This window comes from Manis javanica, chromosome 1 (assembly GCF_040802235.1).
Source record: "Manis javanica isolate MJ-LG chromosome 1, MJ_LKY, whole genome shotgun sequence".
Lineage (NCBI taxonomy): Eukaryota > Metazoa > Chordata > Mammalia > Pholidota > Manidae > Manis > Manis javanica.
The window spans coordinates 181,913,503-181,936,713 of NC_133156.1; the positions used below are offsets into that span (position 1 = coordinate 181,913,503).

The 23,211-nt window shown below is 36.3% G+C and overlaps 1 protein-coding gene across 5 annotated transcripts in view; it reads left to right on the forward strand.

The window, feature by feature from the left end:
• EXOC6B (exocyst complex component 6B) overlaps positions 1-23,211 on the forward strand; it is a 640,335-nt gene that overhangs the window by 449,134 nt on the left and 167,990 nt on the right. For all 5 annotated transcript variants that reach the window (XM_037027188.2, XM_073211565.1, XM_037027190.2 and 2 more), the window contains one exon: positions 15,905-16,046. In XM_037027188.2, the coding sequence (XP_036883083.1) occupies positions 15,905-16,046 (142 nt within the window). The remainder of the gene's footprint in view (positions 1-15,904; positions 16,047-23,211) is intronic.

The following is a 23,211-nucleotide window of genomic DNA, read 5'->3' on the forward strand; positions in this document are numbered from 1 at the left end:
GAAAGTAAGATTGGGAACCTTTAAAGACTGAGCAATGGAGGCTATCCAAACAGAAGTGCAGGAGGGAAAATGATGGAGAGAAAATTTCACAGTCTCAAATGCCTGTGGGACAATATCAAGCAGTGTCACATATGTCTAAGTGGCTTCCTGAGAGAGGAAGGAAGAATAGGAAATGTGTTTGAAGAAACAGTGAATGAAAACTTTTAAAGTTGATGAAAATATAAACCCACATTTCCAAGAAACTGAAGACTGAATAAATACCAAGCAGGACACCACACACACCCCCACCCACACCCCCAGCGCATATCATAACCCCAACCAGCACATATCATAATCAAATTGCTGAAAAACTATGACAGAGAAAATCACAGAAGCAACGAGGGGTGGGGGAGGTGGGGGAAGAGACACATTGCATATAGAGAAACTGTGGTGAAATGACTGCATGTTTCTTTTTCATCAGAAACTATGCAAGCTAGGAGATAATGAAACAACACATTTAATGTGCTGTAAGAATAAACTGTCACCACGGAATCTTCTGCATAGCAAACCATGAAGGTGAAATAAACACTTTTTCAGACAATCAAAAGTTGAGAGAATTTGTTGCCAGAAGACCCGAATTTCAAGACATGTTAAAGCGTTTAACAAAACTTGAACATCTTTTCATTGAAAATAACCTCTCAGCACACTAATCTGGTTTTATTTACTCTGATAAAGGGTATCTGAAAAAGCCAAAGCCATAGCTAACATTTTACTTAATGGTGAAAGACTAAATGTTTTACCCCTAAGATCAGGAGCAAAGCAAATATGTCTTCCCTCAAGTTCCAATTCAGCATCCTATTGGAGCTGTTAGTGCAAAATGACAGGTTAAACGAATAAAAAGCCTGCTTATTGAACGGGGGGAAGACTGAAACTTTTTTCTTTTTTTAATAAAAAGAATGCTATTGTCTATGTAGAAAACCCTTAGGGATGTGCAGAAAAAGATATTAGAACTAACAGTTTAGCAGGATCACAGGATACAGGGTCACTATGCAAGAAGCAATTCTACTTCTTTGTATCAATAATGAACAATTAGAATCTGAAATTTTAAAGTCAATGTAATTTCAATAACATCAAAAAACAAATACTTTCAAACAAACAAAATATGTGGAAAACTAGTACACTAAAACTACAAAACACTGCCAAACAAAATTAAAGAAGAGGTCACTAAATGGAGAGGTATACCATATTTATGGACTCAATATTGTTGAAATGTCAATTTTCCCAGTCTGTAACAGCTCCTTTCCACCAGACTTCCGGATGAGAATCAAGCCCTAATGCCTAAGGCATCCATTATATATAATGAATTGACATTTCTTCTGTGCATGCAGTCACACTAGCTATACTAATTACTCGAGGGAAATAAGTGTAAATGTTAACAAGCTGATTTTAAGATTTATATGAAAATTCAAAGGACTTAAAATAAAATAGTGAAGACTACCATGAAAAAGAAGAAGAATGCTGGAGAACTTTATATGGCCTGATTTTTATATTTACTATAAAGCTTCAGTAATTAAGACAGTGAAGTATCGGCATACAGCTACACAAAAAGATCAGAAACCAAAGAGGGAGTCTCAAAATAGACTCACATGTATTTTCAACAAAGATGCCTTTGCAAGTCAGTGGGCGAATGATAGGTCTTTTCAGTAAGTGTGTGGCCAAGCAATCCCATATTTGAACTGAAAAGAAAAATTAGTCTTGGCACCTATACCATACCATAAATTGAGATGGATTGTAGAGCTAAATGTGAAAGCTAAGACAATAAGATGGCTAAAAAAACCTATGAGAATATTTTCAAGACTTTGAGTTAGGCATAGATTTCTTAGGCAAGTCACAAAGGGTGTTAGCTATAAAAGAAAAAGCTGGTAAGTTGGACTTCCTCAAAATTATAAGTTTCTGATCATCAAGAGACACCCTGAAGAAAGTGAAAGGCAAGCATGGACTGTGTGAAAATATATGTAATACATCTGTCTGTCATCCCAGATATCTCACCATGCCTTGTAGTTTTCAGAGTATAGGTCTTTCACTTCCTTGGTTAGGTTTATTCCTAGGTATTTTATTCTTTTTGATGCAGTTATGAATGGAATTGTTTTCCTGATTTCTCTTTCTGCTAGTTCATCATTAGTACATATAAATGCAACAGATTTCTGTGTATGAATTTTGTATCCCACAACTTTGCTGAATTCAGTCATTAGTTCTAGTAATTTGGGGGTGGATTCTTTAAGGTTTCTATGTGCAGTATTGTATCATCTGCAAACAGTGACAGTTTAACTTCTTCCCTACCAATCTGGATGCCTTTTATTTCTTTGTGCTGCCTGATTGCTGTGGCTAGGACCTTCAGTACTATGTTGAATAAAAGTGGGGAGAGTGGGCATCCTTGTCTTGTTCCTGATCTTAGAGGAAAAGCTTTCAGCTTTTTGCTATTAAGTATGATATTGGCTGTGGGTTTGTCATATATGGACTTTATTATGTTGAGGTACTTGTCCTCTATACCCATTTTGTTGAGAACTTTTATCATGAATGGATGTTGAATTTTGTCAAATGCCTTTTCAGCATCTATGGAGATGATCATGTCATTTTTGTCCTTTTTGTTGATGTGGTGTGTATGCTGATGGATTTTCAAATATTGTACCATCTTTGCATACCTGGAATAAATTATGCTTGATCTTGATGGATGATTTTTTTAAATTCGATTTGTGAATATTTTGTTGAGAATTTTTGCATCTATGTTCATCACGGATATTGGTCTGTAATTTTATTTTTTTTTGTGCTGGCTTCATCTGGTTTTGTTATTAGAATGACGCCTGCCTCATGAAATGAGTTTGGGATTATTCCCTCCTCTTCTACTTTTTGGAAAACTTTAAGGATTTTGGGTATTAAGTTTTTTCTAAATGTTTGATAAAATTCATTGGTGAAGCCATGTGGTCCAGGATTTGTTATCAGGTAGTGTTTTGATTATCAATTCAATTTCATTGCTGGTAATTGGTCTGTTCAGATTTTCTGTTTCTTCCTGGGTCAGTCTTGGAAGGTTGCATTTTTCTAGAAAATTATCCATTTCTTCTAGGTTATCCAATTTGTTAGCATATAATTTTTCATAGTATTCTCTAATAATTCTTTGTATTTCCATGGTGTCTGTAGTGATATTATCTTTCTCATTTATGATTTTGTTTATGTGTGTAGACTCTCTTTTTTTCTTGATCAGTCTGGCTAGGGGTTTATCTATTTTGTTTATTTTCTTGAAGAATAGCTTCTGGTTTCATTGATTTGTTGTGTTGTTTTATTCTTCTCAATTTTATTTAATTCTGCTCTCATCTTTATTATGTCCCTCCTCTACTGACTTTGGGCTCTTTTGTTCTTCTTCTAGTCTGATTAATTGTTAGTTTAGACTGTTCATTTTGGATTGTTCTTCTTTCATGAGGTAAGCCTGTATTGCAATATACTTTCCTCTTAGAGCTGCCTCTTAGAGCACCCCACAGGCTTTGGGGTGTTGAGTTGTTGTTTTCATTTGTCTCCATATATTGCTTGATTTCTGTTTTTATTTGGTCATTGATCCATTTATTATTTAGGAGCATGTTATTAAGCCTCCATGTGTTTGTGGGCTTTTTTGTTTTCTTTGCATAATTTATTTCTAGTTTAATACCTTTGTGGTCTGAAAACTTGGCTTGCACAATTTCAATCTTTTTGAATTTACTGAGGCCCTTTTTATGGCCTAGTATATGATCTATTCTTGAAAATGTTCCATGTGCACTTGAGAAGAATGTGTACCCTGCTGCTTTTGGGTTGAGACTTCTGTAGATGTCTGTTAGGTCCATCAGATCTAATGTGTTATTCAGAGTCTCTGTCTCCTTACTTATTTCCTGTCTGGCTGATCTATCTTTTGGATTGAGTGGTTTGTTGAAGTCTCCTAAAATGAATGCATTGCATTCTGTTACCCCCTGTAATTCCTTTATTATTTGTTTCTCATATTTAGGTGCTCCTATATTGGGTGATTGATATTTATAATGATTATATCCCCTTGTTGTCCTAATCCCTTTATCATTATGTAATGTCCTTCTTTGTCTCTTGTTATTTTCTTTGTTTTGAAATCTATTTTGTCTGATACAAATACTGCAACTCCTGCTTTTTTCTCCCTGTTAGTTGCATGAAATATCTTTTTCCATCCCTTTACTTTTAGTCTGTGTATGTCTTTGGGTTTGAAGTGAGTCTCTTGTAGGCAGCATATAGATGAGTCTTGTTTTTTTATCCATTCTTGAAGTCTGTGTCTTTTGATTGGTGCATTCAGTCTGTTTACGTTTAGTGTGATCATTGATAAATATGTAGTTATTGCCATTGCAAGCTTTAGATTCGTGGTTACCAAAGGTTCAAACACAGCTTCCTTACTATCTAACAGTCTAACTTAACTCACTTGTTATGTTATTTGAAGCACAATCTACAGGCTATTTTTTTTTCTCCCTTCTCTTTCTTCCTCTTCCATTCTTTATATATTAGGTTTCATATCTGTACTCTTTGTCTAGCTCTTGACAGACTTTGTGGTTAACTGATTTGATTTTGCATTTGCTTAGTAATTAAATGTTGTACGTCCTTTACTGTCATTTTATATTCTCTGGTGACAGTTTAGTCTTTTGGGCACATCTATCTATAGCAGTCCCTTTAGAAACACTGTAGAGATGGTTTGTAGGAGGTAAATTCTCTCAACTGTTTGCTTATCTGGAATTTGTTTAATCCCTGCTTCAAATCTAAATGATAATCTTGCCAGGTAGAGTATTTTTGGTTCAAGGCCATTCTGTTTCATTGCCTTAAATTTATCATACCACTCCCTTCTGGCCTGTAAGGTTTCTGCTCAGAAGTCTGATGATAGCCTGATGGGTTTTCGTCTGTAGATGATCTTTTTTCTCTCTCTGGCTGCTTTTAGCACTCTCTCCTTGTCCTTGATCTTTGCCTTGGTTTTGTCTTCCTCGGGTCCCTTGTGTTGGGAGATGTCTGTACTGCCATGACCTGAGAGACTGTTTGTTTTCCCAGATTGGGAAAGTACCAGCAATTATTTCCTCAAAGAGAATTTCTATCCCTTATTCCCTCTCTTCTTCTGGTTCCCCTATAATGCAAATATTTTTCTGTTTGGATTGGTCACACAGTTCTTTTATTATTATTTCATTCTTGGAGATGCTTTTTTCTCTCTGTGCCTCAGCTTCTTTTTCTTTCCTGTCCTCTAATTTATCATCTCCTCTACCTCTTCTAATCTACTTTTAAATCCCTCTCATGTATGTTTCATTTCAGATACTGTGTTTTTCAAAGTTTCTATCTCTTTCTTGAAGTCCTCCCTGAGATCTTAAATATTTTTCTTTAGCTCCATGAGCATGTTTATGACTTTTTATTTTGAAATCTTTATCAGGAAGATTGGTGATTTCAGTTTCACTTAGCCCTAGTTCTGGTGTCCATTTCTTGTTTGTACAAATTTTTTTTGCCATTTCATAATCCTTATGATTCCTATGAAATAATAACTTTGTGTAGAAGGCACCCTCTAGTTCCTAGAAGCTCCACTCTTTGGAGCTGCCTAGCACCTGGTTTTATGGCAGGCATCGTAGGCACTCAGGGGTGGCATCTGTTGGGAGGAAAGAGCTCTTTCCTACTTCCCAGCTGCAGTGCCAGGATCAGTGAGCCGAGCATGCAGAGAAGGGGCTCTGCATTATACCCCTGTAGCTGCTGTAGGTGGGTCCACCCTCCAGCTGGCTTGGTGTGATGGGGGGCAGCAGGCTGCACTTTTTGGTGTGGGGGGCCTCAGTGCTGCATTGCCAGCTAGGGGGATGTAGCACGTGAAGCTCCCATCCTGCTGGGCTGAGTGTGCCAGGACAATTTTGTTATCTTGCTCCTTCTCCTGAGCAGCATGCTCTGTGTAATCTTTGCTCCTTTAGCATCCCTCTCACTGTTGGGAAGTCTTTCAAAGTGCCTGCCTTTCTTTTGTCCTGGAGAGGCCAGTTGTGTGTATCTCTTTTCCATAAGTGGCTGGAATCTCAGTCTGTCCATGTAGTCTGCCTGTCTTTGCTTTCCAACCCCACTAATCTCTAGAGCACCATGTAATTTGGGGTGCGTGCTCCTGGAGCAAATCTCCAGGGCTGGGTGTTTTGCAGTCCTGGGCTTCTACTCCCTCCCAGCTTTGTTTCTCTTCCTCCCTTCTATGAGCTGGGGTATGAGGAGGGCTTGGGTCCCACCAGATCGGGGCTTTACTACTTCATCCTTTTCTGTGAGGTCTTCTCTGTTCCCCATATGTAGGCAGTCTGTTCTGCAGTCTTTGGGTTACTCTTTCAGGATTAGTTGTATTTGGTGTATTTTCATGTTATATGTGGTTTTGGATGGCGGTTTCTGCCTCACTTCTCACTCTGCCATCTCACTTTTCCCCCTCATCCACATGTACATTTGTAGTTATATTTCAATAAAAGCGTGCATAGCAAAAAAGTGTTTTAAAAAAGATTTCTTTTGTTTCTTGAAAGATGACTGAGAAAACAAAGTGAAACAAGGGGACAAGTCTTAGAACCAGGTTTATAGCATCTTTGCATCCCTCCTCTGCTTCTCCTTTCATCTACATCCTGGTCATATACTCCCAGTTTTCTTTTGACCATGCTTTTTCCTTCCAACTTCCTAAATTTTTCATGACAAATTAGGTAGACAGTGTTTTCCTTTGTGGGAAATCCACTTGGGGAGGATGTGTGATTTTATGGTGATTTAGATGTAAAGGTCAATTAAGTTTTTGTCACAGGATTTCTGCAGCAAATGGAAGCTAAAATTATAGGCATAGGCCCCAGAAAAGAGAAACATATGGGAAGATCCAGAACTCTATCCTGCAATTGTAATTTATTGAATGTCTATCTAAAGCAAATAGGAGGCTTAGTGCTCTGGAATGATATAACCTCACCTATAGTATGTGTTATTGAGGAAAAAAGGTCAAGACAGCTTCCTTGATCAATAAAGAAAGGGAACTTAGAGTGGCAATCCAAAAAATCAATTTCCAGGGGGCAGGCAGAAGTTAGACAAGACTCTGTAATAAAGGAAATATCTACAGGAACAGGCAGGGTAGCAGTTTAAGGAAGTAGAGACACAGGTGTGCAGAAAGAAGGAGCAATTTACAGGGTAGCTTAATGTTCTCTCCGGGTATTTCTTGCCTTGCCAGATCATTTTCTGCATTTGAACTTGTCTCTGTTCCACAGTGAAGTAGTTCATTAACTAAATTGAGAAAGATAAAATTTGTCACACAAAAGTGTAAGCAATGGAGTATTACTCAGGGAGCAAAGCAAAAAAAAAAAAAAAAGGTGGTGTGAGGACTGCTGTCTTTCAGAGAAAGATGTTGTTCCCTCTGCATATTTCTGACTTTGAAACTTGATAAGATTGTCCAGAGAAAGAGACATTTGGCTTTGGCCACTTGGTCATCTAGATAAGCTCTTTGATCATCTGAAACTCAGGATTTGATTCCATTAGGTTAATAGATAGCTGTGGTTGGATCCATTTTAAATATCTGCTGTGAGTTCAGCATTGTTTTGATGCCTCCTTAGATGGGGAAGGGAGAAAAAATCTCTTAGTATCCTTTTGGATTTGTGTGATTTCTATCTTTTGTCCTCTTTTTATCCCTTTAAGTCACAGATCAGCAGAAAGGCTGAGCTGTTATCACAAGGATGTATACTGGGAGACAGGATCAAATGATTGTTGAATGTTTGGAGTCTGACAGGACTGAATTCACATCCTAACTCCCCTACTTACATGATATATTTGAAGAGTTGAACATCTCTGTCCTTACTTATAAATTGAGGGTTAAATATCTCATAGTGTTCTTTTAAGAATTATGTGAGAAAATATTTTCAAAATGTTTGGCACATAGACAGTGCTCAGTAAATGGAAGTAGTCGTTCTAGCAATGATGGTCAAGATAGGAATGGTGTTGGTGATGGTGATGCCTTCTCTAAACTCTTTAGCACTACTCACTTATATTTAGTACTATGACATAGACTTAATATTGTGTATTGAAGTATATAGAAATGGAAAGTAATGAATACTGAGCTTTTATATTCCTTTGAAGGAGTTGTGAGATTTCTACACATTTGTCTTAATTATGTTTGTCTTTGTGTAAGAAACAATGGATAATATCTCCCTTTTTATAGGAGAGAATTAGAAAGCTCTGTGGCATAACGTTAGGTATCAATGAATACCTACTTTTCACAGTCTTGAACTACTTTTTAATTAGATATACCAAAGGAAAAAGTCCAGAGTTTCTTTCCTTGCAATCCATGTACTTTTCAAGGAAATATACAGACATGAAATGACAGTGCCATATATAATCCAGTTCAAAATATTATGGTAAAAGTAAGTATTGCAGCAAATAGAGACTAGGAGGCACAGGGGATAATTTGAATTAGAAAATAGGAATCTGAGTATATTTTTTAAGTAAGTTCACTAGATTACTACAGAGCTATAATATAGGGTCATATATTATATATATATATATTCATACCAAAGATTTACAAAATACAAGTGACTGGAAGTGAAGAGCTTAGAGAAAGCATCACCATTATCAATACCAGTACTGTCTCTGCCACTGTTACCCAAGCAGCTGCTTCCGTGTATGTAAAGGTAAAAATCAAAAAAATATTTTCATGGACCATGCCTAAAGCTCAGTGATGGTTCTCACTATGGTCATAAGTCTGACTTTGAATTAACATCATGAATTTTCTCAGCAATTTACTCTTTTCCCCTTCCCAAAACTTAAAAAAAAAAAAGTATTGCAAGTGGATTGAGAAATAATATGAAGTATTTAACTTGTTGTCTTTGATATGAAGTATTAGTAGTTGACTTCCAGTTTGTTTCACTGATATTTGACTGTCTTGGAGAACATAAACATTGTAGCTTCATTGAGAGGCAGCTTGATGATGATTGTAAGACATTGTGATTCAAATCTCACTGCATCTCAGGTTCCTTGTACATTCAAAATATGATGATGATGCTTAGCTGATTTTTCATCTTGTCTGGCATTCCATCTCTATTCTATTGCAGTATCTGTATACCAGCACTACCATAACTTCATACGGTGTAGCCTAGATGTCATTATGGTGATTTGAAACTATTTCTGGAAGTATCCGAAGGCAGTTTTATTGGAATTTTGGTCAGTTTAGGTTTTCTTAAGTTGAAAATTCTTACCCAGTCCTACAGATTTTGGCTGTTTGTTCCCAGCGTCTGCTTCATAAAAAGATTACTTTATGAAAAGAGTGAAATCACGAATTTTAAAAATATTTTTAATTTTAATTTAATTTTAATTCAAGTATGGTTGGCATACAATATTATATTAGTTTCCAGTACACAACATATAATTACCACAATAAGTATAGTTACCATCTGTCACCATACAAAGTTATAGCATTATTGACTATATTCCCTGTGTTGTACTTTTTTTCCCCATGATTAGTTATTTTATAACAGGAAATTTGTATTTCTCAATCCCCTTCACCTGTTTTGCCCCTCCTTTTATCCCCTCCCCTCTGACAGCCATCAGATTGTTTTCTGTATTTATGAGTCTATTTCTGTTCCTTTTTTGTTTGTTCATTTGTTTTATTTTTTAGATTTCACATATACATGAAATCATATGATATTTGCCTTTTTCTGTCTGACTTATTTCACACAGCAAAATACCCTGTAGTTCAACCCATGTTGTCACAAATGGCAAGATTTCATTCTTTTTTTAAGCTGAGTAATATTCCATTGTATTTATGTGCCACATCTTCTTTATCAATTTATTTATTGATGGATGCTTACATTGCTTCCATATCTTGGCTATTTAAAAAATGCTGCAGTGAACATAAAGGCACATATATCTGTTTGAATTAGTGGTTTGTTTTCTCTGGGTAAATGCCCAGAAATGGAATTACCAGGTCACATGGTATTTCTATTTATAAATTTTTGAGGAACTTCCATACTGCTTTCCATCGGGGCTACACAAATTCACATTCCTACCAACAGTGAATGAGGGTTCCCTTTTCTATACATCCTCTTCAACATTTTTTATTTGTTGTGTTTTGTAAATTAGCCATTCTGATTGTTGTGAGGTGACATCACACTATGGTTTTGATTTGCACTTCTCTGATTATTAGTGATGTTAAACATCTTTTTCATGCATCTGTTGGTCATTTGCATGTCTTTTTTGGAAAAATGTCTATTCAGGTCTTTTGTCCATATTCTAATTGGATTGTTTTCTGGTATTGACTTGTGTGAGTTCTTTATATATTTTAGATGTCAAACCCTTTTTGGTTATATGATTTGCAAATATCTTCTCCGATTCACTAGGATGTCTTCATTTTGTTGATGGTTTCCTTTGCTATGCAAAAGCATTTGAGTTTGATGGAGTTCCAATTGTTTATTTTTGCTTTTCTTTCCATTGCCTGAGGAGACAGATCCAGAAAAATATTGCTAAGACTAATGTCCAACATATTACTGCCTATGTTTTCTCTTAGGAGCTTTATGGTTTCAGGTCTTACATTTAGGTCTTTGGTGCATTTTGAGTTTATTTTTATATATGATTTAAGAAAGTGGTTCAGTTTCATTCTTTTGCATGTACCTCTCTAGTTTTCCCAGCACCATTTATTGAAGATACTGTCTTAGTCATTTATATTCTTGCCTTCTTTGTTGTAGATTAATTGACCATATAAGCATGGTTTTCTTTCTGGGCTCTCTATTCTGTTCCATTGATTGATGTATCTATTTTTATGCCAGTACCATACTGTTTTAATTACTATAGCTTTGTAGTATAGTTCAAAACCTGAAATTTTGATACCTCCAGCTTTGTTCTTTCTCAAGATTGCTTTGGCTATTTGGAGTCTTTTGTGGTTTCATACAAATTTTGGATATTCATTGTAGTTCTGTGAAAAATGCCAACAGTATTTCAATAGGGATTGCATTGAATCTGTAGACTGCTTTGGGTAGTGTGGACATTTTAACAATATTCTTCCAATCCATGAGCATGGTATATCTTTACATTTATTGTGTTGTCTTCAGTTTCTTTCACTATGTCCTACTGTTTTTCAGGTACAGGTCTTTCACCTGCTTGATTAAATTTATTCCTAGGTATTTTATTCTTTTAGATGCAATCATAAGTAACTGTAAAAAGAATTGTTTCCTTAATTTCTTTTTCTGCTATTTCATTGTTAGTGTATAGATATGGCAACATATTTCTGTATATTAACTTTGTATCCTGAAACTTTCCTGAATTCATTTATTATCTCTAATAGTTTTTTGGTAGAGTCTTTTAGGGTTTTATATATACAGTATCATTCCATCTGCAAAGAGTGATAGTTTTACTTCCTTTTTTTTCTTCTTCTTGTTTTAGGAGAACAAGGAACAGGCTTTTATTTAGAAGTAAAGTGAAGTGACAGAACTCCTGGCTTATGCCAGGAGGGGACAAGAGAGTCCCCAGTTTTACTTTTTTCTTACCAAATCGGATGCTTTAGTTCTTTTTCTTGTCTGATTGCTGTGGCTATGTCTTCCAGTACTATACTGAGTACAAATGGTAAGAATGGACATCCTTGTCTTGTTTCTGATGTTAGAGGAAAAGCTGTCAGTTTTCATTATTGATTATGATGTTAGCTCTGGGCTTGTCATGTATGGCCTTTATTATGTAGGCCGTCTAAACCCATTTTGTTGAGAGTTTTTATCATAAGTAGATGTTAAATTTGGTCAAATGCTTTTTCTGCATCTAGGTGATTATATGATTTTTGGCCTTCATTTTGTTAATGTGGTATATCACACTGATTGATTAGGAATATTGAATCATCATTGTATCCTGGAATAACTCCCACTTGACTATAGTGAATGATCCTTTTAATGTATTGCTGAATGAAACCACTAGTTTTTATTGTTTAGTGTGTTGGTTATTATTGCCTGAGTCTGTGTTTATCCTTCCTTAGAAAACTTACATACACCATGGTAGTAATGGAAACTGGAAGTCAAAATGAGAAAGGATAGTGTACTGTGAGTAGCAAAGCTCCAAAATGCTTTCTAGAGTTGAAAAATATTTAACAATGAAATCATACATTTCTGCAATTAATTCTTTGTTTGGAAATAAAAAACTAACTAACTTGAGGAGAAGTAAGATGAAAAGTGATGGAAGGCAGTTAAATAACTCAGTGTGTTTTGTGCATTTGGCTCTACTGATTGATATGTATTGATATAGATTTGAAAGCTAACTGTTATGTTTCATGTTAATGTTAAAGTTAGTAAACTATTTAATACTTTGAAATGCATAATGAGTCATAAGTGTCAACTACCTTACCCCAAATTACACAGCAAATAAGTAGTGGAGATAAAAATTAAAACTTGGGACTTTCTGACTCTGAGCAATCTTCAGTTTACTATGCCAGCCTTGCTTCTCCTGGCAATATTACAGACACTGAAACAAGCCTTGTGAATGCTGTCTTCTCAGTCTCCAGATTAATTGGGCTTTATTTTCACAACACATTTGATTGTTACAGCATCTCCATGTTCAGCTTGTTGGGTCCTCTAAGTATCTATCTTGGCCTAGTTAGTTATACTGGGCCACAAGTTAAAAAGTATGCCCCAGCAGATACCCAGTATTTGAAGATTTCTTTCCTGAACTACCACTATTTTACCTATTTGGACCTAGTCTATGTCTCAGATGACCTGTTAATCCTGTTACTATTTTGATCTGTTTTTGCCCAACCATCCCAGTGTAAGATAATGTAAGATTTTACTGCCTCTTTGTAGGTGATGGTTTAGTAGAAAGGTATAGAATTAGGACTGGGCAGAAATAATAGCTGTATGAGTTTGTCTGAATTTTCTTAACCTCACAGCCTTAGTTTATTCATCTAAAAGAAAGGAATAATACCATCTTTTATGGTTGATTCAGAGAATTATATAAAATAGTAAGATGTCAGCTGCCTAAACATAGCACATGTTGGGCATATACTTGTGCCTAAGAGATGACAGTTTCTTTCCCTTTTCTCTGGCTTCTGATCTGTAGAGCTATCTTTGGGCATCTTCTTTGGTCTTATTCTCATTCCTTCACTCCACTCCCACTCTCACTATTGAAAAGCCAGAGGGCTTCTCACAACTTAGATCTGTTCCCCTCTGACTGCTCACATAGGGCATAGCCTGAAACTGTTAATATCTCCTGGGCAGTGCCTATTCAAGGTCTCCAGTGGCTTTAATAGAAAGCAAGCCATTTAATATGGGTTTCTTTTATAATGTGACTTTTCTCTTAGGATTCTTTATGCTTCTGTTGCCTTTATCCCACTTGGTATCTATAATATTACTTAACTTAAGTGTTTGTTTTTGTTGTCTTAAATAAATCAGAATCTGGCATTTTCATGAATTCTTACTAGACTTACATTACTCTATGACCTGTTCTCTTTATAACAGAAAAGAAAAGAAAGACAGACCTAAGTCTACAACAGTCAAAGAATGGAAAAATAAATTGTGGTACTCCTAAAGTTGGATATTGTGGAATAATTAAAGGAATAAACTAGAGCCACATTCATTGCATTTAAAAAAATTCACATTCATTGAACCAAAAAAGCAAGTTGAGAAGACATACTTTATGATATTATAGAAAGTTTCAAAATACATAAAATAATACAATATATTGTTTCTTGTTACATACTTGTCATAATAATACTTTAAACATTCAACTTCTATGCCTGTATACAACACTATATACAACACAGTGGTTCAACAGTTGCACATATTATTGAATCCTCATCCCAACTAGTACAGTTAGATACTATCTATCAACATAGAAAGTCATTATAGAACCCTTGACTATATTCTCCATGCTGCATTTCCATCCTGTGAGCAACTTATACTATGAGGTTTTTGTGCCTCTTCATCCCCTTCATCTACTCTACCCACCCACCCCAAACCCTCCCCCATGGTAACCACCAGTCACTTCTTAGTGTCTGTGAGTCTACTGATGTTTTGTTCATTTGTTTTGTTTTGTTTTCACACATATAAATGAAATGAGATGGTATTCGTCTTTCTCCACCTGGCTGTTTCACTTAGCATAATACCCTCTAAGTCCATCCAGGTTATTGCATATGGTGGAATTTTTTTATGGCTGAATAATATGCCATTGTGTATATGTACCACATCTTCTTTATCCATTCATCTATTGATGGATGCTTTGGCTGCTTCCATATCTTGGCTATTGTAAACAATGTGGCAATAAACTTAGGGTTGCATGTATTTTTTCAAACCAGATATTTTGTTTTCTTTGGGTAAGTTCTTCAAAGTGCAGTTACTAGATCATGTGCTATTGCTATTTTAAGTCTTTGAGTAACATCTATACTACTTTCCACAGTGGCTTCCCCAATTTACATTCCCACCAACAGTGTAGGAGAGTTCCATTTTCTCCATATCTTTGCCAACACTTGTTATTTCTGTCTTTTGGATAGTGGCCATTCTGATTGGTGTGAAGTAATATCTCATTATGGTTTTGATTTGCATTTCCATGATGTAGAGCATGTTTTCATATGCCTGTTTGCCATCTGTATTTCTTCTTTGGAGAAATGTTTGTTTAGGTCCTCTGCTCATTTTCTAAATGGGTAATTTGTTTTTTGGTGTTGAGACCTATGAGTTCTTTATATATTTTGGATGTTAGTCCCTTATTGGATAGATCACTTATGAATATATTCTCCTATACTGTAGGTTGCCTTTTTAGTCTGTTGATGGTGTCCTTTGTGTACAGAAGCTTTTTAGTTTGATGTAGTCCTACTTGTTCATTTTTTATTTTCTTTTCCTTATGGATCCAGTATCATCTGTTAACTGACTGTATATGCATGAGTTTATTTCTGGGCTCTCTATTCTGTTCCATTGACCTATGAGTCTGTTTTTATGCCAGTACTATACTGTTTTCATTACTGTAGCTTTGTAGTATAGCTTGAAGTCAGGAAATGTAATACCACCCACCTTGTTCTTCTTTTTCAAGATTGCTTTGGCTATTTGGGGTCTTTTGTGATTCCATATGAATTTTAGGATTATTTTCCCAAGTTCATTGAAAAATGCCTTGGTATTTTGAGAGGGATTGCATTGAATCTGTAAATTTCTTTGGGCAGAATGGCCATTTTGGTGAACTCAGACTTTTCAAAACATGTATCATCCTATTTTTCAGAACAGATGATAAATAACAGGAATTAATGGATATATATCTGAAAAAAGTGGATATATATATGCTATAGTGTATAACTTAGACCTTGGACTGAGATGTAGTTCACTAGATACAAAGTGAATTCTTTAAAAAATAGTAAAATACTGATTTTAATACCAATAATTTAAAAAGTAACTTAGAGTAATTATGCACATAAATTTCAGTGTTCATTTTTAAAGAAAACAAAATTCATCCTTTCAGTTACTTTTTCCAGGAAACATTTGTTTTAAACCATTCTTTTCACTTCATAGGTATTAAGTCATAAAGCTATAAACATTTTGGTTCTTAGAGAACTTAGGGATTGCCATTTACATTTCATTTTTAAGAATTATGGTAGTTTTAGAGGGAACTTCTTGAAACTTACTCTCTGTGGAAAAATTCCTTCTCAGTTTAATTAACATTTTGAATATTTATGTATTGTTGATTAAGGAAAAAATATTTCTTGAACAAATATCTGGTATTTATGAATTTTAGCTTAGTGTTAGAGCTACATGACTTGATGGTGACGGAGCTAATATTTAGGATGACTGCCATCAGGTGCTATTAATTCCAAGATTATTTGAATGCAAGGGTACCATGATGAAGAAAACCTTAAATTCCTTATTGAAAAGTAAATGACTTTAATTTTGTTGCAATTTCATTTTAATCCATTAATGTTATGGTTTACACTCTTGTATTTCAGGGAAAGGTGGCCCAGACAGCATGTATGTCAGCTTGCAAGCATTTAGCCACATCTTTGATGCAGCTTCTGCTGGAAGCTGAAGTAAGACAGCTCACCTTGGGAGCCTTACAGCAGTTCAACTTGGATGTCAGAGAATGTGAACGTAAGACAGTGAACCATCACTTTTGCTTGTTTGTTTTACCTGCATATTTACTTTTGCGAAAAAAACGTTTAGGTTTATGGGGTCATTGTTCCTGATGGAGTCAAAGAATACCTAGATGACAGAGGTATCCTATAGGATATCTAGATAGAGAGTCTATCAGCGAGCTAATTTGAGCACCCAAAAGCGCCTAGGCCCATATGTAGGACTGAGAAGATCCCTGTTCACAAGGAAGTTTGCAATCTAGAGGGATGCCAATGAAAACCTGATTAGTCCTAAGACTTCAAAAGAATGCAGTTCCCAATCATCTCCTATTTATATTTTAAGACTATTCTTACCTCTTATCTGTAAGTCTTCTTAATCTAATGAAAAAAAGTTTGCATTTATCAGTCAAAACTGCTTTCTGTTATAGGTAGAAACAAAATACCTTTGATAATAGTTTAAACAAATAGGTTCTTTCCATTTAGATGCAGTAAGTTGCTGTGGCAGTGTAGTTTCTCAGTACTATCATCAAGGACGCAGGGTCATTTTTTTCATCTCCTCTGCCGTACTTAGGGTGTGGACTTTTCCTCCTTATACATATTATAGTCACATGACAGTCCTATACAAGACAGAAAAAGGGGCCCGTGTCACCTGTTCCTTTTATTAAGAAAATAAAAATCTTTTTAGACACCCTCCTAACCAACTTCTCTTTATGCCTCACCGATCAGAATACAATTATATGGTCACCTTCAGCTTCAAGGGAGGCTAGGAGATAAACTATCTGCCAAAGTGAAAGAGGAGCATCATTCCTGACATAGTTCATTCATTAAGAATTGTCCACTTGGAGCTGAACACAAAATTAGACTTGGGTTAGAAAGGAAGATAGGAGGAATGTAGAATACTGTGGTATTCATTGCGCTGTCAGTGAGAAATGAAAAATGACAAAAATGGTCTGATACCTGGAAGGCTTTTTTCTGGTTCTAAGAAAATGAGCAGAAATTTCCATGAGTCTGCTAATGTTTCTTCCCCACCTTTTAATTTTTACTACTTACTGGTTTCCATTGCTTGACTTTTTGATGGCTGGAAAGTAAGGTTTTATCGGCTATACTATTTTTATTAATTAATTAATAGAGATTGCCAGTTTCAGGTATCAAAGTTGCCCTTCTGCCATTAAACACATAAAACTGGGTAAACTCTATGGAGCCATTCTTTTTATGCATTGAAATCAGACAGCACAAGGCTACCATCATTCAGAGAGGGAAAAACAGAAGATAAGCTTGACATTCACTCTTGTTTTCTGTCTGGGGACACTGTTCAAACAGCAGCACAGGAAAGTAGAGCCCAAATAAAAAACAGTATTTCACACAAAAACAAACAAACCTTAAATTGGCATAAAGAGCTAATGAGGCTTCTGGGATTTGTGGAACAAAGGTTATTTAGAGAAGTAGCTCTAAATTCTGCATTGGCGAGCCCTTGAGTCTTTGGCCAAAAATTAAATTGCCTTGTGCAGGGTTGAAACTCTATGAAATTTGGTAGAAACAAGATACTGAGATCTGTTAGCTGAAGAGAGGTCACAGAGTTCTGAGAGACATTGGCATCTCAATCAACCAGAGTGAAGAGACCAGCTAAACAATTTATGCGTTCAGTAAGACTCCAGAAGGTTAGTTCTTAAGGGTGCTGTGCAAGCTCTAGAGTAAGAGCTAATTTTGATGTAGTCTAACAAGAGTGGACAAGATAACCTGCCAATAAAATAACTGTCTGACTACATAAAACTCTAGTCTTTGATGGAAGAGAAACACACATACAGCACATAGCATCTGTAGTTGCACAGTAAAAAATAAAATTTGACAGTGCAAAGAAGCAGGAAAATGTGACCCATAACGGAATGAAAAATAGTCAATAGAAATAGAATCACTGATAATACAATGTTAAAAATAGCAGACAGGGCCTTTAGAAAACAAAATAAAAATAATTCAGTACTTTAAAGGAAAAAATGTACAACAGTGCATGACTGTAGCTAAATTTTTTCCAAGTTGGATAACCCAACTGATTGAAAAAGCTCAATGAATCTTTAGTAGGATGAACACAAAGCCATACCCAGGCACCTTGTGATCATATTGCTAAAAAAAAAAAAAAAAAGATAAAAGAGACAATTTTAAAAGAAGAAAAGTTACATTACATAACAAAGCATAATGATAAGAATTACTAACTTCTTATCAAGAAATGGTAACAAGCAGAAGGCAGTGGAACATCTTTGAAGTACTGAAGAAAAAAGAAACCTGTCAACCCTAAAGCTCTCTATCTTTTGAAAAATATCCTTTGAAAATAAAGGTAAGTAAAGATATTTTCAAATAAATGGAAGTTGAGAGAATTTGTCACCTGGGGTCTGTATTCAACACATGTAATGGATAGTTTTTCAAGTTGAAGGGAAATGATAATAGAAGTCAACTCAGACCTACAGTGCAGATTACATTGTTTAAAGATGTCGACAACAATATCTTCTTTCGCACATCTCTTTTGAGAACCTTGATAATCCCCTATTAAGAAGGGATATCTAATTCCTGTGCCTTTGAATCTGGGCAAGCCTGCAACTTGATGGTAACCAACAGAATGTGGCAGAAGTGGCCTTTGTGCCTTTGGTGGCAAGGCCATACGAGACAGCGTAGCCTCCATGTCCTGAGTTAGCAGGCACCTTAGGGGTACGACTACCCTGAGGTGTCCATGCTGTGAAGAGACCGAAACCAGCTCATGGGACGAGGCCACATGAGAAGCTGTGATGCCTGGTGTTTTGAAATCTGTATTGTTGCTGCTGTCTTTTGTTACATTTCCTTTAAATAGTGTAGGTTTTGTTCTGACCTGCGTTTCCTTTGCTTGGCATAGTTGGACCCTTTTGAGGCTTCCTTTTAAGTTTCTAATGGGTCCAGAGCAGCTTTTTGTTTAGGTCTTATTTAACTCCAAATCCAAAGTGATGCCCTTTGAAGGATTTAACCCCATTCCCCAGGTATCTAGAGACCTTTCAGCTCTGGCTGGTGGGAATACAGAGTATGTCCAGCTCTGTAAGAGCTCCACAAGTTATTCTGCCTATTCTTTGCGGGTGATTCTTTCCCTAGTTTTGGGTGTTTCTTCTCACATACACACAGATTGGAAATCAGCCATATAGTCAATGTTTTCCTGAGTGTTTAGTTTTCCTGAGTGCCAACTTTGCAACTTCCTCCACTCTGGTACTTGGCCCTGCGATTACTAGTTGCTGTGCCATTGTTGACTACAGTCTCTGACTTTCATTTGCCTGCTTTGCGTCACAGCCTACGAACTGCCTCTAGGTGTGCTCCCTGTTTGGTTTTCCTTCTTACAGGAATTACAGGTCTGCATTGACTGTTCAATATCAAAACCATCCTCTTAGATGTTTTGGCCATTTTCCCAGTTTCTTTGTTTGTTTTGCAGTGGAAAGATGAGTCCTCTTCCTATTACTCCATCCTGATTAGTAGTGGAATCAAGTGTATATCTTTTCAAGGGGTTTTAAAACTTTTTATATTTCATAGAAGTAATAGCTGCTCTCTGTGGGAACTTTCAGGAAAGAAAGAAAAGTACAGAAAGAAAATAAAAATCACCATAATCTCATTATTCAAAAATGAGTACAATTCCAGGCATTACATCCAGATATGATAATAGCCAGCAGCCACAGAATTGTTTCTAGAAGCCATCCACCACCTAGTTAGCCAAAATTGTTTTGCATGCCTCTGTCTTAACCAATCATTTACCAACATAATGAAAACATGATTGGCTAGACCACTCAGGATTAATTCTTGATGTTGAGCATGAAGTCATCCTTTTCTGAGTTGTGAGAAAATAGTAGAGCCTCACTCTGATCTAAATGGGGAAAAGGGCTTTGCAGTAGCAATCAACCAATACCAACAGTCAAACTGAAAAGGCTGATGACTGATTAGGAATGACTAAATGGCTACATTTGTGATGGGGCTAAAAGATAAAGAGGAATAAAAGAAAGGGATGGAGGGCACTAAAGCTAAAATATATGAGCCTTGGGGAGGAGGAATGGTGCTCTGGGAGAGAAGCTCAGGAGAGCAAAGAAAACGGCCACCTTATGGCCTGATTCTGAGGCACGTTACATAGAAGAATGAGCAGTATCTACTTAGGAGAAATAATAGGCAAATTGGTATCCTTCGCAGAAAGCTAGCTTTCAGTTGAGACCCGGAGATGGAGAGATCATTTAACGAAAACATAATAGAGTTTGTTAAGTGTGTAAATGGGTTTCCAGAGAGCCAGTATCTTATCTGAAAAGCCATTCAATATTTGTAACAGCCTTTTAGGCTTAAGGTCAGCTTGAAGCTAACGTTTGTAGGACATGGCAGTGCCTCCAGTAACCATGTCACGACTGAAATTTTTCCCATGTATTGTGGAGCCACTAAAGTTCATTGATTTAGAATTTAACGTTTCATTTCTGATTGGCAGTGATTTGTCTGTCAAGAAACTTTCCATGGACATTTGTTTTACTTTAAAAGAAAGAACTCTATTCTATGCCTTTTGCTATACCATCCCCCTCATTTTTTTTCTTTAGATGCTCAGTGGTCTATAAAAAATCTTAAAGAAATAATACATAAGATTCAAGTAACTATACAGAGGCGTATAAAAGCAGCCCCAACTGACAAGATAATTAATACTTACATCTTTCTACCCAGTGGTGTGTGCATGAGGTATTTTCCCTATTGTCTGTGAGTCCTAGGAGGAACTGTATAGGCCCTGAAAGAAATCAAGCTCTGGACAAGGTAGAATATGAATATACCTTAAGTGTTTGACTCTGAGGCCTGAGCTACCATTTTCTTAGATCCCAAATAAGTAAGGGAATTATGTGTATTACCCCTAGCCTACAATATTTAACTACTATAGTGTAGTCATTAAAAACACAGATTTTTAGAGGCAGCTCAACCAGATGGATTCAAGTCATTGCTTAGTTTTAGGGTGACCAGGTATAAATTATTTAACCCTCACAGGCCCATTTATGAAATAAGAATAATAGTAGTACCTAATATCACAGGGATGGGTCAGAATTAAATGAGATAATGCATGAAAGGGTTTAGCTTACGACCAGCAAAACACTAACAATGCAATAAGTAATAGCTTCTCTGGTTGTTAACCATGAGCAGCAGTAGCCACAGCAGTTAATAAATACCCAGCAACTCCTAGCAGGTCTTTTGCAGACCACTCATACCTTGGCATATAGTTTGTGAATAAGGAAGGTTTGAAGATGCCTGTTTATTTGGCATACCAAATTAAGTTTTGCTTCTTGGTAGCTGTCTGTCAAACTTCTCTGGTTGCCCTGAAAGGTAGGATCCAGAACTGATCATTTTGATTCTCAGCTTGATGCTTTTATAAGAAATTGATCAGTTACCTCAGCTGTTCACTGGAGATAGTAGCTACTCCTTAGGGCAACTTTATCTTTGTTATAGGCAGTTCTTACTGACAGGATAACAAATCAGGCACCTTTAAAGTGGAAGTTATTAGGAATTTAGGAGATAGGAAAAAAAAATTACTTTCCTATTAAAAATTGACAATGGCTTCTGGGTATTTCTGCTTTGTATGGATTTCATCTTACATCTCCATATGTTTATGTGTCTTATATTTGGTTTTGGATATTGGAGCACTGGATCCTGGCAGAGAAACTGGATTTTAAACACTAGCTGGTTTTGATAGCCTAGTACTTCCCTCCTTAATCAAACTTGGGCTACTGTATCGTTTGTGCACTAGGATGTTCAGTCTGTGTTTGGATTAGGAATTTCTTCAACTTTCTCTTTGTATATTCTAAGTAAGGAAGTCTGGGTTCATAGTTCAGCTCAATTACTTGTTAACAGCATTAATTCAGTAATCTGTTCATTTATTCAATAAATATGTATGGAGCCCCTGCTCTGTGCAAAGTACCATGCAAGAAGCTGGAGGTAAAGTAAGAGACCATGGATTTTAAATAGGAGAGTGACTTGATGAGATTTGTATCTTTAGAAGAAACTCTGCAATTTGTCAGGAGCCTCAGAGACCAGTTATAAGGCTGTTGCCCAAATCCATGGTAGAGATGAATTGGGAGTTTCAGCACATTTCTGCATGATAACTCAAGCTGTGGGAGTGAATGAGCCAACTTCATGTGACCTCCCTGAGTCCATCAATAAACTAAAAAGACTAATCTCCACTGTGTTTGTCTCATAGTCTTGTTAGGAAGTCATATGAGATAATACATACAAAATAGTTTGTAAGCAGCCTTGGAAATGTTATTTATTACAATTATCACTTCTTCATGTGCTTTTATGCTTTTTTCTTCTTTCCCACTTCCACTGTTCTATGGTTTATAATGTTAAATATTTTCAGTTTTTAGTTACCTGCTCAGGTCCCTCAGTTATTCAAAAGATTGGCATATTAAAAATATAACATAATTAGGCCAAATCAGGGCACATTTGGTTGCAAGGAAATGCAGCAGCAGTTGCATCTTTTTCAATTTAGTGTGATCCATCAGGTCCAGGACCCGATCATCTTTTGCACAGAATAAACTGCGTCTTTGGACAGGAAGATAATTGAATGCATTCTTGCCAAATTCAGTTTTTTGATGGTTGAGTTAATCTGTCTTGGAAAAGAGCAAGGGCTCCAAAGAACCATTCTTACTGCTTTATAGGTCAGGAAACCAATGTGGAGAAGCTACCTAAACTCAGGATGTAGGGAAACAACTTGAGAGTAAAATTCATGGTCTCACTGAGCCTGCTCTGATATAAAACAGTGGCAGAACGCCGTATGTCTTTTAACCTCTGTAAGTCCCTGCTCTGACTGAAACATCAGATAGCTTTCTGCATCCCAGAAAAAATTCATTTTAGCTCAGTGTCAGGATCCAATAGTTCCTCAAAAGTCTGAACATTTACATCTCTTGTATATAGTCACTAAATGGCTGCAAGACTCCTTATGATACAGACTCAGATGTGAGATGTTTTAGTGAATGTTAATCAGGCAAACCTTCATTGGCCTGCTTGTGGCTTTGCCACTGGGGCTCCTGAACCAAAGAATCTTCAGAAAGTGATCTCTCTGAACCCTCAGTACTAGGCCCAAACAATTGAGATAAATGTCCTTACTTACTTTGATTTTCTGCACTACTTGAGCCTAGCTGTCTTTGACTCTCCAGTTCCATATAGGTAATTAT